This window comes from Camellia sinensis, chromosome 1 (genome assembly GCF_055761805.1).
Source record: "Camellia sinensis isolate YWXY chromosome 1, ASM5576180v1, whole genome shotgun sequence".
Taxonomy (NCBI): Eukaryota; Viridiplantae; Streptophyta; class Magnoliopsida; order Ericales; family Theaceae; genus Camellia; species Camellia sinensis.
This window is the reverse complement of record NC_138961.1, coordinates 198,943,096-198,960,000: the sequence shown is the minus strand read 5'-3', so window position 1 is coordinate 198,960,000 and position 16,905 is coordinate 198,943,096. Positions and strand designations below refer to the sequence as shown.

The window sequence follows — 16,905 nt, the reverse complement described above, 5'->3', positions numbered from 1 at the left end:
ACATGCGGCAATTTGTGAAGTACAGTCGTTTAAAACAGATTGCTCTTCGGGTAAATTTTTTGTTTTGGTATATCATCTGTGTTTGCTTTTTTTTTTGTTTTTATTTTAAAAAAGAACGAACTTCGTTACTAATTTCTTTTTGGGCAATCTATTGTCAGGCATTAGCAAGCACACTTGATGAAGAGGAATTGGCTGATCTTCGAGATCAGTTTGATGCAATTGATGTGGACAAAAATGGTGCTATTAGCCTTGAAGAAATGAGACAGGTATATTTCCCTAAGGCTAGATGGTCAGTCTTAGAAATTAGTTTTCTCCAAAAATACATACACACATGCAGTTCATTACACATGTCATAAGATGGTTGGTTTCAATGCAGGCCCTTGCTAAAGATCTTCCTTGGAGGTTGAAAGAATCACGAGTTCTAGAGATTCTTGATGCGGTAAGCCCATCTTTTAGAAAATACATATCTAATTTTCATGACATGTTGGCACTGAATTCTTTTTTTCTATTGCCAGTCACTATGCTCCTTTTTTCCCATAATGCAAGAAAAGAGTTGCTTAGAATTTTCTGTCGCATTAATCTTTGTCTGCTTTACGTCTGTACTTACTCATGAATAGTGCTTCTTTGTTTGAATGGAATCATCATGGCATTTATTTGCTTGCTTGAGGCAGATTGATGGTAACACCGATGGGCTTGTAGATTTCACGGAGTTTGTTGCAGCAACGTTGCACGTCCATCAATTTGAGGAACATAACTCGGAAATTTGGCATCAGAGGTCACAAGCTGCTTTTGAGAAATTTGATGTGGATAGAGACGGATATATAACTGCAGAAGAACTAAAAATGGTTAGTTTTATGTCCTTCATTACTACACACCTGACTGATGTTTTTAATTCATTCTGTTACATTACGGGAAAATGAGACTGGGACTCTGGTGGTTGGCTGTGATATGACAAAACTGCATTGTGATCCTCACCATTACGAGCTTGAAATGGAGATCTCCATTTCAATGTATTAGGTTTCAATACATAATCAAAATTCAAAATCCATGATTTGTAAATTATCATGTCATTATAAGTCTTAATCTCTCTCTTAACCATTTTGGAGTTTAAAATATTAATTTTGTTGGCGCGTCTCTTACTCCGCCATTGATCATGTAGTGGAGATTTTCGTATCTCACCTCAGTGAACAGGATCCAAATCCGACAAACGTAATTCAATTATTGAAATTCTCTTGGTGATTTATTTTATTTTTATTTTTCCAATTTTTTTTCCGTCTATCTTTAGCAAATTTATTATTGAATCACAACTCGGGTATTTGACCTGAACTGTTGGAATGGCTAATCCCTACACGTCCCAGCTCATATCTTCAGATATTTCTGACATGTGAAGATAATCCTTCTCAAACCTTAAAATATGTGGCTCCTAATACTACGTTGTTGCCTTTTGCAGCACACTGGCTTAAAAGGCTCCATAGACCCACTTCTAGAGGAGGCCGATATTGACAAAGACGGTAAGATAAGTCTGTCAGAATTCCGTAGGCTTTTAAGAAACGCGAGCATGAGTTCTTCAAGAAACGTTACCAGCCCAGCTGGCCATCGAAACTCTCAGAAAATGTAGATCGGAAAAGTTGTTCCAAATTTTGAGAGAGAAGTGAAAAGGGTAAAGGGAGTTTTAGTTCCTTTTTCAATGACCTTTTGCTCGATGATTGTACACGTGGACATGGCTCTCATCTGCTTGACCTTTTCCAAAATTCTAGTAATAAGGGACACGAATTCTGATAGAGCTCACGAAGGAACGTCGCACTGAGAGGTGTGCTTGATGTAGTTGTTGCTGACCCTTCTGGGAAAATGGCTATGGGGTGAAATTGTTGTATTTATTAAAATGTACATCCAATCCTTTGGAGTGTTGCAAATCTTTTGGTGTTTTTTGGCAAATGTAATGTACTGTGACATAAATAAAGTTAGTGAAATTTGTTTGTATTTTGCATTCATTCTTGTTTATTATACGCGAGAGGTTACGATGTGCACTATAAAAAAGGTGCATATAGTATGTCTTTTATAATTTTTTTATGAAATTTCGTAACTTAAATTTAAAATGTCAGAATTTTTTCACTATAAAAGGTATAAAATTTTTTCACTAAAAAGTGTCATAACAAAATCTTAAAGTGTCGTAACATTATCATTCTTAATTTTGTGGTGCACATTATAAATTTGCTATTTATAATTTTATTACAAAATATCATAGCATACATCATAAATAATGATAATGTTTATCATAAAAAAAAATCATAATTTTTTTACAATGTGTACTGAGAGGGAGATTTCATAATCTCGCTTGGGTCGCGGTTTCACCCAGGCTAAATGTGGTCCGAGCGTGTTTGGGCCGAGCTAGGCTAGGCCGCTCCAGGAGGAAGTTTGCCCGGTTGGAGTCCGGACCAGATTCGACTGAGATGATCCTCTGCCAACCCGGCTTCGATTGTTAGCTCGTTTAACTCGGAGAATGGGGATTTGCGCGGAAGCTCAGTCACCACGGACGATTATTAAGCTCGATCATGATGGAGCTCGGCTACGAGCTCGACTGGGTCAATACAGTCGAGTTGCCCTTTCACGCCAATGCCGTTTGGCGGTTTGATTAGGTGGGGTTTAGCCGAATTTGCGCTGACACGTGGGGAAATGGGATAAGAGGGCAGTTCCACGTGTTAGACAACGAATGAATACAGAGGCAAACGCAGAAGGTATATAAGCATGACTGTGCCCCCCATGCTGAGGATGGAACATCTTCTGGTGAGAGAAACACTAACACATTGTCTTCTCTCTCTTCTCTCTTTCTGAGTGTGTGCTAACTTGATCAACGGAGGGGTTTTCCGGCAACACACTACCGGGTAGCTCACCGCCGTTGTGTTTGCAAGATAATCGGAACAAAGCGGAGCTTGGACGCGAGGAGTACGGGCGGTATCGGATATTTGCCCCCTGTACAATTGGCGCCGTCTGTGGGAAATCTGAGCAGACACAACCTTGCCCTCCACGCTCGTTGGATCACCCACCATGGCAAACAACGACGAAGTACCATTTTCTGCTATCGACGGCATTACCCCAGAGTCAGTCCGACGGAGAGACGGACTTCCTGCCGTTTCGAACATGGCGGGCCTGGAGCCTTCCCCAGGAGGTCTTCCTAGAGATGCATGAGATAAACGCGCCAGGAGCTTTGGTCATTCGCGGAGTCCAGACGGACACCGGCGGCGGAGAGAGTCGCACGCTTGACGCTTGGAGCATAAGTTAAGGGACCAAGACGCCGTCATCCAGAGAATGGCAGCAGAGATGGAAGCTCTCAAATGGCAAGTCAAATGGAAGGGTGTTGCTGGAGTGGGAGACCACAGTGAGCGCACCCAACCCCGCCGTTCAGACAGCCAGAACCAGCGGCACACGCCCTCCCTTTCCATCACCAGAAGCTATGGGCTTGGAGACTCAAAGCCGCCTGCAGAGAAGTCTAGCACGCAAGATAATAGCTACCATCCCTCACGCCCGCGCGACGATGTCGAGATATTCCTACTCCGCTCGCTCGGAGGACTTGAGAGACGTTTTGAAGGAACGAGCTCACCGACGGGAGGTTCAAAGGGTGCCGGCGCTCCAACGGTTATCTTACGGAGGTCACACCAGTGAGGAGGTCCTAATGCCACCACCCCGCTCAGTCATGCCTGTCCCTCTGGACACAGATTTGGTGAGACTGAACGCCACCCCCTTCTTCCTCGAGATAGAGACCACACCGCTCCTAGCGGGGTTTCACCAGCCTAAGTTTACGCTTTATGACGAAAAAAGCGATCCGTACATGCATGTAAGCCACTTCCGGCAGGTCATGGCTGGACACAGGCGTAACGATGCTCTCATGTGCCTTATTTTCCCATCGAGTTTGGGCTAGTTGGGCTTGAAATGGTTTGAAAGGCTTCCGGAGGAAAGCATCAAAAGATGGTAGCAGTTGGCGGAAGCGTTCGTGACTCGATTCAAAACCAACACCAAGACACCAAAGGAAGTGGACCACCTCCTAGGCGTCAAAATGGAGCCAAGTGACTCCCTCAAAGCATACAACGCTAAGTATTGGGAAACCTTCAACGAGATCCTAGATTGCCCGTGGCAATCACCCAATACAAGCGCGGACTTCCTGTCAGACATAGACTAAGGGACTCGCTCACGATGAATCAACCGACTTCCATGGAGCAACTGATGCAATGCATCAATGAGCACATCTGAGTAGAGGATGATGCGGCGGCGTCCACTGTGAAGGAAAATCCGGTGGCCACGGATAAACGATTGGCTGGGAAAGTACACGCGGTCAGACATGAGACAAACTGTCCAAGTGACCGCGCAAGAGAGTCAGACCGTGGTCCGGATCGTAGAAACCGGCGTAAAGGTCGCCGCAATGACCGAGCGGAATATCCCCGCGATGACGCAGCAGATGCAAATAGAAAATTGAACGCTCGTACGGGCATCACCACGGTTTTTAAGATTCCAATCTATTGCATACTTAGTGAAATCCACAACGAGGTTTACGTCTGGTTTCTCGCTAAGTTAGGCGAAGCGCAAAAGGGCTTCAATCCGCGGTACCGCTGCACATTTCATAGGGAGCGGGGCCACCGGACAAAGGACTGTTTGCCCTTGAAGCAACACTTGGAGGAGTTTGTCGCAGCCGGTCACTCAGACCGTAACATCGATGGGGGCGTAAGGGCCTCACACCATACTCTAGCTGAGCCGAGCGGTTCGGATGACCTAGAGGCGCCCCCCCTAAGGCGTAGTCAATGTGATCCACGGTATAGTGGAGCCGACGCTGGTATGCGAGCTTCGAGAGATGATCAAAAAGGTAGAACATATGAGAGAAGTTTTGTCAGTCCAGGCCGCAATCAAAAGGGGCAAGACCGAAGAGAAAAATGTGATTAGCTTCTCAAGCAGGGACCTTGAGCGCATCCAAACGCCGCACAATGATGCCCTAGTGGTCACCCTTCGCGTCAGGGACTTTGATGTTAAGCACATCTTAATCGACCAAGGTAGCTCGGTCGAGATCATGTATTACGCCTTCAAGCAGCTCAAACTCCGGGATACAGATTTGGCTCCGGTAACTTCGCTGCTAGTTGGTTTCAACTTACAACCGGAGTGGCCGATTGGAAAGATAATCTTACCGGTCAAAGCCAGATCTGTGGTCAAGCAGGTGGAGTTCTGGATATTGAATGTGCCGTCCACATACAACCTGATCCTAGGTAGGGGATGCCTTCACGCCATGCAGGTGGTATGGTCAACCTATCACCAGGTCATGAGGTTCCCCTCGGCTACGGGAGAAGTAAAGGAGATTTGGGGAGATCAAGTCATGTCGAAGCAGTGTTTCGTGGTAGTAAATGGGAGCCGAGCTGCCAAAGGCTTCGTGAAAATGATCGAAGGTCCGAAAGACCAAGGTGTCCTTGATGACGTAGACACTAGGGCCGAGGAAAAGGCTGTTAAAGAGTTGGGGGAGCTATGGATCGACATAGAAAGCCCAGACAAGTTTTTCTTGCTGGGTTTTAGCCTGACCGCCCAAGAAAGAACCAAGATGGTGGAGTTCTTGGTAGCGAATATCAAAGTCTTTGCATGGGCGCCATACGAAATGCCTGGCGTAGATCCAAGCTTTATTTGCCACCAACTCAATGTCTTCCCGGATGCGCGTCCTGTCATTCAAAGAATGAGAAGATCCGCCCTTCACCACGCCGAGGTAGTCACAGAGGAAGTCAAGAACCTACTGGAAGCTAGGGCAATCCAGGAGGTGCACTACCTTCAGTGGGTTTCGAACACGGTCGTAGTACCCAAGAAGAATGGGAAGTGGCGAGTTTGTGTTGATTACAAGACTGTCAACCAAGCTTGGCCTAAAGACAGCTTTCTCCTGCCCAGAATAGACCAGCTAGTGGATCTTACGACCGGGCATAACCGGCTCAGTTTCTTAGATGTCCATCGCGGCTATCATCAGATCGCCATGCATGCACCCGACCGCGAGATAACCTCTTTCACAAATCCAAGGGGATTGTTCTGCTATAGAGTCATGCCTTTTGGTTCGCAGAACGCCGGGACAACTTTTCAGAGGATGGTGACCAAGATGTTCGCCCCACTACTAGGCCGCACGATGGAGGCTTACATCGACGACGTGGTGGTGAAGAGAAAACAGCAGCCCGACCACTTGTCCGACCTAGCCGAGATGTTTGCCATTCTTAAGCAACACAAGCTTCGCCTGAATGCATCGAAGTGTGCCTTCAGTATGGGGTCAGGGAAATTCCTTGGCTTCCTAGTCACCAACCGAAGCATCAAAGCGGACCCCTCACAAATCAAAGCCATACAAGAATTAAAGCAACCCAACTCGGCAAAGAACGTGCAACAACTTCCCGGTATGGCAGCCACGCTTAACCGATTCATAAGCCGGTCATCAGATCATTGCTGCCCTTTCTTTTGAGCCTTAAAGTCCAAGTTTTCATGGGACGAGGAATGTAACAGGGCTTTGGCCGAGCTCAAGATGTATTTGTCTTCCGCCCCACTCTTGGTGACACCCAAGCTCGGTGAAGAACTCTACCTTTATCTGGCAGTTTCTCAACATACAGTTAGTGCGGTGCTTGTCCGGTCAGAAGGCATCCAACATCTCCCTATCTTTTACGTGAGCAAAACCTTGCTACCGGTAGAGTCGAGGTACCTGCCGGTGGAAAAACTTACTTTGGCGCTAATGATGGCCTCCAGGAAATTGGCGTACTACTTTCATGCTCACACAATCGTGGTGTTGACCGAATTCCCTCTGAAAGTCTTATTTGAGCGGGCGGATTTCTCCAGCCGGACTCTGAAGTGGGCAGTCGAACTGGGGCAATTCGACGTCAAATTTCAACCCCGAACCGCCATCAAAGCCCAGGCCTTGGCCGACTTTGTTGCTAAATTCTCGCCTGAAATTCACCCGGTATGCCTGGTGGATCTTACCGCGACAGCCGGAGTGGCGAATGTTATCCCAACGGGAATTGCGCAACAGAGTGATGTTGGTGACGCGAAACTTGCGCGTCCATCCACAGAACCTTCGGTCAGAAGTGTACTTCAGTTTGGCAATGCGACGATGGACTTCGGAATAACAGATCAATCTGTTGGGTCCAGCGCAACATCGCCAATGGGGGATGAAGGTGTGTCTATTGCAATAGTCAGCAGCGAGCCTGTAGCTGAACAGCCAATCAACCGTGATCCCATCAACCTTCAAGCCTCCCAGGACCCCTTAGAGTGTTGGAAACTCTTCGTTGGTGAAATGTGGAAACTTTTTGTAGATGGCGCCTCAAATCGGCATAGCGCCGGGCTAGGCATAGTTTTGATCTCGTCGGACAGTCTAACCATCGAACACTCTATCACACTCAGATTCCCAGCATCAAACAACGAGGCTGAGTACGAAACACTGCTTGTCGGACTTAAAAGTGTGCTTCAGTTGCGCACATCCGAGCTGATGGTCTACAGCGACTCTCAACTCGTTGTCAACCAGGTGTTTGGAGTGTACGAAGCCAAAGATGATAGAATGGCCAAGTACTAGGCGCTAGTGAGAGAACACATCAAGTGATTCCAAGCAATAAGGGTCCAACAAATCGGTCATGAAGAAAACAGCCGAGCAGATGAGTTGGCCGGTCTAGCTTCCATGTTCGACAGTTCAACTCCCAGTCCTCTCCTGATCGAATTTCTTGCAAGGCCTAGTATTGAGGACTCCGAGTAGACGAAAGTACTCTGCACCGAGCTTGGCCCCTCTTGGATGGACCCGATCATCCTTTTACTGAAAGAATAGACCTTTCCGGCCGATAAAAATGAAGCATATAAAGTCTGGGTGAAGTCCAAGTGGTTTTGGCTCTCTCCATCTCGCGCTTTATACAAGAAGTCATTCACCAGTCCGTACCTCAAGTGCGTCCATCCAAATCGCGTGGAAGCTTTCCTTTACGAGATCTACGAAGGCATGTGTAGAAGTCACATCGAGGGGAGATCTTTGGCTTACCGCGCTATTTCGCAAGGATACTGGTGGTCGTGCATGCAAATAGACGCACAGAAATATGTTAGAAAATGCGAAAAATGCCAAAAGTTCGCCCACCAAATTCACCAACCGGCCAGAGAACTCCTCCCCCTCACAAGTCCTTGGCCTTTTGCAATGTGGTGCTGGACATAGTCGGACCACTCCCAACAGCGCCAAGTAACCAAAAGTTCTTCATTGCGGCGACCGATTAATTTATTAAATGGGTCGAAGCCGAGCCTTTAGCGACCATCAAAGAGAAGGATGTCAAACGGTTTGTCTGGCAAAATGTGATAACGCGGTTCAGCGTCCCCAAGGCTTTGATATCTGATTATGGCACCCAGTTTGACGGGCAGCTGTTTAGAGGATTTTGTGAGGAATTGAAGATAGAATTTTACAATTCCATCACAACTTACCCCCAGTCCAACGGCCAGGCTGAAGCTTCGAATAAGACCATTCTAGATGGGTTGAAGAAAAGGTTGGAGAAGGCCAAAGGTAAATGGGCCAAGGAGCTCCCTAGCGTCCTCTGGGCATATCGAACAACCCTGAGACGCTCGACCGCGGAGACCCATTTTGCTCTGGCATATGACATGGAGGCTGTCATTCCATTGGAGATCGGCATGCCCATCATCCGCAGCGAGGATTTTAAGCATGAGCTGAACTCTGAAGCCATCGCCCTAGAATTGGACCTAGCTGACGAGAGCCGAGAAAAGGCGCTAATCCACGTGGCCGCATATCAACAAGAATTGTCCAGAAAATACAACAAAATAGTGCACCCCAGACCGTTTAAAGTCGGGGACTGGATTTTAAGGAAGGTAATGGGCAACACCATGGTACCGGGCGAAGGCAAGCTAGGAGCAACCTGGGAAGGGCCATACAGGATAACCGGTCTAGCGGGCAAGGAGGCATACCACTTAGAGGATTTGGATGGCAAAAGCGTACCCCGGCCGTGGAACACGGCTAACCTTAAACTGTACTATTTTTAGTCTGTCTTTTATATGTAATTTTTTGTGAAGGGACATGTTTCCCCCTTTATCTCTGAATGTAATACTCCATTTGCCAATGTAATAGAAAGGAATTGTTTCTTCTTAGGAAGTTTGTTATGTTTGAAATAATGTAGTACACGATGAGTAAACACCCCTAAAGCCGAGATGATTTACCCCGGCTGATAGAGTTGATGATTTGCTCAACTCTGAGCATTTAGCTGAAATGATTTATCCCAGCTAAAAGAGTTGATGATTTGCTCAACTCTTGCATTTCAGCCGAGATGTGTATCCTGGCTAAGGGGTTGATGATTTGCTTATCTCTTGCATTTCAGCCGAGATGATTTACCCCGGCTGAAAGAGTTGATGATTTGCTCAAATCTGGCTTTAACCGAGATGATTTACCCCGTCTAAAGGACTTGATGATTTGCTTAATTCTTGCATTTCAACCGAGATGATTTACCCCGGCTGAAAGAGTTGATGATTTGCTCAACTCCAATTTTACCCGAGATGATTTACCTCGGCTAAAGGAGTTGAAGATTTGCTCAATTCTTGTATTTCAGCAGAGATGATTTACCCCGGCTGAAAGAGTTGATGATTTGCTCAATTCTAATTTCAGTTGAGATGATTTACCTCAGCTGAAAGAGTTGGTGATTTGTTCAACTCTGAGCATTCAGCCGAGATGATTTACCCCGACTGAACGAGTTGATGATTTGCTCAACTCTTGTATTTCAGCCGAGATGTGTATCTCGGCTAAGGGGTTGACGATTTGCTCAACTCTGGCTTTAGCCGAGGTGCTCTACCCCAGCTAAAGTAGCGTGGTTGCAAGATGGACAACAGCAGACATCAACAGAACTATTAAGTGAAATGTAAATTTTTCATTACTGAAGAAATGAAGTACATATGGTGGGGCGAGCAGCCCGGTTACAAACCTAAAAAACAAAAAACAAAAAAAAACTGAACTACACCAAGGCGGAAAGATCAGCGAAATCGTCACCAGTGCCCTCCGCAGCAGCCTCCAGGTCAACCGTGGAGGAGATTTCTTGGGTGCCCGACTCCACCTGGCCGGCCTTCTTCCTCGGCATCCTCCTTGGCGTCATGCCCGACCTTTTCCTCGGCCTTCGCTTGCAACGCATTGAAGACTTCGTTTGCGTATGGCACCATGTAGGCCCGAAGGAAGACAACGAGGGGAGAGGTAAACACCTCGGTTCCAGATCCTTGGTCGAGCTGTTCACAAGCAGCCTTCCAACCGGACTTAAAGAATATGTCCTTGGTAGCCTCGACTTGGTTGGTGTAGCTGTCTTCAGCCTCTTTGAAACCGAGATTGTTTGCCGCATCCACTTCGTCTTTCCTTGACTGTCTTAATGCTTCTAGCTCGGCCCGTAGAGCGTCTCTCTCTTTCTCGGCGGATCCAAGTTGGCTAAGTAATTTGGAGTTGTCCACGTTTGCAATCTCCAACGAAGCCTTTGACCACCCCAGCTCGGCTTCCAGACGCTTGACCTGACTGGCGGCGTTGGTCACCTTTTGCCGAAGTTTATAAATCCGGTCCATCACAAGATGTTGTTTCTAGATGGCCTACAAGAGGACGTGTTCGAGTTCAGATAAGAAGAGTAACCGTGAAAACACTTGAACGAATTCGAATAAATGTGCAGAGTTCTTACCCGGGTCATAGACTTGACCAAGGACTTCACGAGTCGGGTGTCGGGCACGTGGTCATTGCCGGTCACTTCACTCGGCAGAAGTAGTGCTTTCGTCAGGTTGAAAGCCAAGAGATGTTCTTTGTCGCCCTTGGCCGAGGCGTTGGTCAGGATCTCTTTACCCCCGTGTTTCAACTGTGGTTGCCATGGGCTTGTTGGGTCGGACCCGTCCGCCGGTTGCTCGGTGCTCAGTTCGGCCACAAGCTCGGCAGTCGAGTCGGAAGACCGAGGCTTTTTTCCTACTCGACGGCTTTTCTTGCTGGCCTATGCCGTAGTGGTCGACGCTAAGGCAATCACGGTCCCAGATGTTTGACCGGTAGTTGACGCCCGGGGGGGGGATGCTGGGCAGCTCGGTGGATGTGGAGGTGATAAGATTTTTGATATGGCTCAATTTGGCCATTTCCTCTTCCTCGGTCAGTCGGATTAGGGACACGTCCGGTAGTGTTGAATCGAGCGGTGGAGACGGTGCTCGTAGTAAGTCTGTGACTCTACTTCGGCGCAGAGCTGAGTATCGATAGCTCGGTATGTAACCCAGAAGGTCGTGGCAATCTCAGTTACGATATCGCAGCACGGTTCTGATGGCAGCCTCGTTTGGGTTGAAGTAATTCGCTTGCAAGGCTTCGATAGCTGCAAGGAAAAAAGTCATTAGTACAAAATAATAGAGAAAAGTAATTTGATCGGTTAGTGAGCACAGCTTACATGTCGAACCGAAGTTCTTGCTGATGTACCAGCCAGGCACATTGGCCGTTTCATAATTCCTAGATACCCAAAAAAAGTCGTCATCGTGCATATCTTTATCTGAGGTGCCGGTTACAAGCTTTTCCTTTCCCGATCTAATCTTCAAGTAGTAATTGAGCCCATCGCCCGTATGCCCGAGGGTGTAACGGCGTAAAATCTCAGCTAAACCTAGGTTCAGGCCAAGCCGGTTGTTCAGCTCGGCTACCCCGTTTATTATTCTGAAGGTGTTGGTTGAAACTTGTGTTGGCGCTAGCCCGGTGCGCCTCAGGAACTCACACATTAGAGGTTGAACCGGGAAACGTAGGCCACCTTCGATTATTGAAAGCACAGTGAATGGGCATTGGTCCAGTCTGCCCCACAGGGTGGTGTCCTCTATGCCGAGCTCTAGGTGGACGTCTACAGGAACGCCATACTCCTCTCGGAACATGGCTAGTGCGCCCAACGTGTCAACGAGGAAGCGGTAACGCCCCACGCGAAGCCGACTGGTTTCAGCACGGCTGTGTTTGTTTAGCAAAGTTTCGTTCGATGGCTGCTCGGCCTTTGAGAGCCTCGGTGTTGGTGTCTGGTCTCCTAGGACTCAGCACTAAAAGGCAAGTGTAAGTGATAGCGCGGTCGCGCAGATGAGCTCGACTTTAGCACGGTCAGAGGAAATGCAGCAGCACATCGGTCACAACTGTGCACTCAGAAGCTCGGTAGCTCGAGCGGACCAGATATTAGCCCGGTCAAGCGGTCTAGCATTCTGTTAGATTCTCACCAAGTCTCACAAACTGCCAACTTGCTCGGTTCTAGTATTTTTTGGGATCAAATGAGGTCTAGTAGCCAGGTCTATCCCGGGTCCTTGCGTGTTCATCACAAAAAATGAAGAACAGTTGAGGGAGAAGGGGCAGAGGTGGTTTTTGAGGGCTACATCCTAAAACCTACTGCTAACGTGCCCTAAACTCAACTATGACAATCAAAGGCATAAAAAAAAAAAGACATGAGTAACGAATGAAGAACAATGAAAGGTTTAGAACTTACAGGCTAGAGCACTGACGGTGGCTCGAAGTAGTGGGATGGAGGCCCTCAGCGACGACGATGGTGTGGAACGTGCTTGCGCGGATGCTCTGATCTCAAAAAGGATGAATAAGGGCAAGAGCTCTCGATCGCAAGAGGGTTTTGCAAATGAAGACGACTAGAATAAAAAGGGGAATGAGATAAGGGACGACGGCTATAAGAAAGGAAAGAAGAGGTGCCAAAATTCAAATGTGAAGAGGTGGTGGGGTTGGCTATTTGAGGCCAACGAGTGAGTGACGCATGTCCGTATTGACGGCGGCATCAGTTTTGAAAGGACGGGTTGGTAAGTCGAGGCGCCAACTAAGCAAGTAAAGAGACCGAGCACGTGGCTTAACATGGTTAATGTCTTGCGACATACGACTGGGCAGAGGAATGACCACGGCCGGAGCGTGTAATCCCAGTCACACTAGCGCGGACGGAATTGAAGGGCAATTAAGAGGAAGATTTCATAATCTCGCTTGGGTCGCGGTTTCAGTCGGGCTAAATATGGTCCGAGCGTGTTTGGGTCGAGCTGGGCTAGGCCGCTCTGGGAGGAAGTTTGCCCAGTTGGAGTCTAGACCAGATTCAGCCGAGATGATCCTCTGCCAACCTGGCTTCGATTGTTAGCTCGTTTAACTCGGTGAATGGGGATCTACACGAAAGCTCGGTCACCACGGACGATTATTGAGCTCGGTCATGATGGAGCTCAGCTACGAGCTCGGCTGGGTCAATACAGCCGAGCTGCCCTTTCGCGCCAACGCCGTTTGGCTGTTTGATTAGGTGGGGTTTAGCCGAATTTGCGCTGACATGTGGGGAAATGGAATATGAGAGCAAGTCCACGCGTCAGACAGCGAATGGATGCAGAGGCAAGTGCAGAAGGTATATAAGCATGATTGTGCCCCCATACTCAGGATGGAACATCTTCTGGTGAGAGAAATACTAACACATTGTCTTCTCTCTCTTCTCTCTTTCTAAGTGTGTGCTGATTTGACCGTCGGAGGGGTTTTCCGGCAACACACTGCCGGGTGGCTCACCGTCGTTGCGTTCGCAGGATAATCGGAACGAAGTGGAGCTTGGACGCGAGGAGTACGGGCGGTATCGGATATTTGCCCCCCGTGCATGTACCATTTGAAAAAGTACACATTGTAAATTTCTCCTTATTATATATGACTATTGAATGGGTATATTGTAGGGGTATAACTCGAGCTGGTTCGGTCAAGTTGGGAGGTTGTCCAAACCCAACCCAAGTTGTGCTGAGACCTGCACAGACGCACCCAGGCCCAAATTGTAACCCGAGGTTGCCCGCCTAAACCCGACCCAAGTTAAAACCGAATTGCCTGAGTTGCCCGAATTGTAAATGAATTTCAATTTTTTTTTGCAGCTACATTATTAAATTATTAAAATTTGACTCTATTTATATTTTTTTTATATAGAAAATCATTAATATCATCAAAACAAATAATTTATATAATGTAAGAGAGATGCCATTATAGTAGTCTGTACAATTTATGAGTGAAAAAAAAAGAGTAAGATTTTATGTAATTTGTATATATAATATATATTCAATATGATTTAATAATCTAAATTATTTTAATATCATGTAATAGCTAATAATTTATATAGATATTTAATATTTTTATATATCTATATATGTATAATTCGAGTTTCGGGTTGCTCGGGTTGTTTGACGTCTCTGCCCAAGTCCGCCCAAATTTAATTCGGATTTCTGAATTTTTGTCCAAACCTGTACTGAATTTGAAAATATCTTGTTCAAATCCTAAAAATATTCAGACTGGGTTCGAGTTGCTCAAGTTGAGCCTGCCCAAATTACACCCTGTACGGGGAAGAAATAATTCTCCTCGTATAATCCTGTTGACTAAGTCCACGCTCCTCCGTACGACGTCGCTTTGTCACCTGAAAACACAAACGTGAGCTAGCCGGCGGGTGTGTGCCGGAAACCTCTCCGATACCTAAGTCAGAAATCTTGACAAATAGATAAAGCTCAATGTATTCAGGAAACAAAATTGTATGTTGTGTTATGTTACCTCCTCTAAGGTGATGCTTGGGAGCTTTTATATGTTTAGAGTGGCACAATCCTAGTTGGATTTCTATTCCTCCATGCAGAGTCCTCCTAGGATTCATATTCCTAAGGATAATGCTTATCCTTTTACACCCCCCCCAACTGCTTAAACCAAGTGGGATGGTTTTCATCATGGCCGAACTGCCATACGACCGAGATAAACCAGGCTATACCGAGCCACGGAGTAGGCCGTACTAACAGTAGTTCGGTTCTTCTTCTTGCTACACCATATTTCGGTTCTCTCATGCACGAACCATGGTGTGGTTGGACCGATCTACCGAGTAGCATCATTCCGACCGACCTACCCAGAATACATCATGGCCGGACTATCTCCAAGACCGGCCTTACTAGAAAAGTTGTACGGACCGAAGTAACTCAACATCTCTTCTGGGCAGAAGTAACTTTACCATTCTTGAACTGGAGTAACTTTCTTACTCTTGGACCGGAGTAACTTTTACATTTCCATTGGGCCTTTTTATCCAGTCCTTCGTACTTTGGGTCATAAAGTCCATCTCTGTAGCTCGGCCCAATTTTTACCAAAAATTACCCTCTCAATTGCCCCTTAATTCCATCTGCACAGCATGATTGGGATTACCAGTCTACTAGCCGAACTGGAGTTTTTTAAGCTTTTCCAGCCGAGCTAAAAACCCTTTAGCTTCTCCAGCCGAGCTAAAAACTCCAAGCTTTTTAAGCGGAGCTAATTCTTACTCCGGGCTCTGTTTTGTCCGGTCAAAACGTCTCTTCAATCACGACTGTAACGCTTTCCTTTCCAATGACACGTGGCAGATTCTGATAGGCTGGGGGCAGCTGTCACGCCGCCCTCGTACTACGAAATTTTTGAACAGTTCCCGCCCTTTCTCTTTCTCTTTCCACAAAACAAACATTCTGTCCTTTGGATTAACCATTCTATCATTACCTCTCCTCTCTCTACCCTGTGTTCTTGTTGTTCTTCCGTTGCACCTGAAGACTGATATTGCTGCCACTTTCCTATCTCCAGTTCCCTCTTCTTCAATCTGGTAAGCCAATCCATTTTTCCTCCTTTGTTTTGCTTTCGTATTTTGCTTTTAATGTTTATGCGAAACATTTTTGCCCATTTTCTGGTTTGCTTCTGTACTTTTATTTGGAAAAAACTTTATCATAGAACACTTGAATATATGCCATATCCTGTTGAATACTGGTTTTCAATCCAAAATCACCATTTAACCGAACTAAGATACCGTTCGTCCTAGATGTAAGTCTTATCAAGATAAAACCGAACTAGAGAAGATGCATGAAATCAAATGCACCGAAATAATAGGTCTTCATCTTCTTGATTGTCTTTAGCCGAGATAAAATGCACCGAACTAAGTCTGAATTTAGAACAACGGAAATCTTAGTCTCCGACCGAGCTCAGCCTTCGGGGCTAAGCCAGCTTTCTTAGTTCTTTAAACCGGACTCAGAAAGCTGCCCCTAGAGGATTAACCGAACCACCCAAACCAGAAGTTCAAACCGAGATACAAACTGTAGCACCACACATAGCCGAAGTAGGACTTTTATCTTGTTTTTATTTGTAGCACGGTCCGATGATCTGTGCTTAACCCCTATGTTTTCCACTTTGCAGACTTAGGTTGCCCAGGCACTCCTTCTTGCGCTCAACCGAGCTACTGAGCCCAATCTTCCGACCGAACTAATTTATTCTTAATTTATACCATAGATGGGTAAGCATAGGTACCTAGTAAACACTCCAGGCGGCCTAGCCGAATTCAGAAAGGACTATAACATACCTAATGATGTCCACCTGACATTAGCCGAAAGAGATGTCATTCCCTGGGATAACGAAGGCTTTGTCCCCTTCACCCTTTTATCCATTATAGAAACCGGACTACGGTTTCCAGTCCAACCATTGATCTGTGAATTTCTTAGGTAGACTAGACTATGCCCTACCCAACTGTCCACTAATTCATACCGCATCATTATGGGAATAGCCGCACTGAACCAACAAGCCGGACTAAACCTTCCTGGCCGAAATCTTTCACCAATATTCCATTGGCTCAAAAGAAGATGGGTGGGTTTATTATCTTAGAATACGTCGCCGCCGAGAGAAGATAATTAAATATACACCGGACAAAGACTTAAACGACGATGATTTTTTCTGGGTCTCTGGGAACTTTGAGGATTTTCAAGCCCAAATTCCTGGCCGACCTATCAATTGGAAAAAAGGAGAGCCCGGTAATTTTAACTTCGGTCTTCTTTCTTGTATATATTTTATTTTTTTTTATTTCGTTTTGTTAGTCTATCAACCGAACTAACAGTTCTTCTTTCGCAGATTCCGCCCACCTCCATTCCTTATACAGCTATCCAAACCTTGCAATTTTG

At 46.3% G+C, this 16,905-nt stretch overlaps 3 protein-coding genes across 3 annotated transcripts in view; all 3 read left to right on the top strand.

Annotated features, from left to right (window-relative positions):
- Nucleotides 1–1,980, top strand: part of LOC114305454 (calcium-dependent protein kinase 28) — a 6,003-nt gene extending 4,023 nt beyond the window's left edge. Inside the window, exons 8-12 of the mRNA XM_028250543.2 lie at nucleotides 1–50; nucleotides 159–266; nucleotides 377–439; nucleotides 672–845; nucleotides 1,451–1,980. The exon at nucleotides 1–50 is cut by the window's left edge and continues 66 nt beyond it. Of these exons, the coding sequence (XP_028106344.2) occupies nucleotides 1–50; nucleotides 159–266; nucleotides 377–439; nucleotides 672–845; nucleotides 1,451–1,618 (563 nt within the window). The 3' untranslated portion in view covers nucleotides 1,619–1,980. The remainder of the gene's footprint in view (nucleotides 51–158; nucleotides 267–376; nucleotides 440–671; nucleotides 846–1,450) is intronic.
- Nucleotides 1,981–4,840: 2,860 nt separating this feature from the next.
- On the top strand, nucleotides 4,841–6,460 carry LOC145822175 (uncharacterized). Its single transcript, XM_082918775.1, has one exon. It carries the CDS (start codon nucleotides 4,841–4,843, stop codon nucleotides 6,458–6,460), a length of 1,620 nt encoding a protein of 539 aa, XP_082774901.1.
- A 60-nt stretch (nucleotides 6,461–6,520) lies between these two features.
- Nucleotides 6,521–7,558, top strand: LOC145822174 (uncharacterized). Its single transcript, XM_082918774.1, has one exon. The coding sequence runs from the start codon at nucleotides 6,521–6,523 to the stop codon at nucleotides 7,556–7,558; it is 1,038 nt and encodes a 345-aa protein (XP_082774900.1).
- The last annotated feature ends 9,347 nt before the right edge of the window (nucleotides 7,559–16,905 follow it).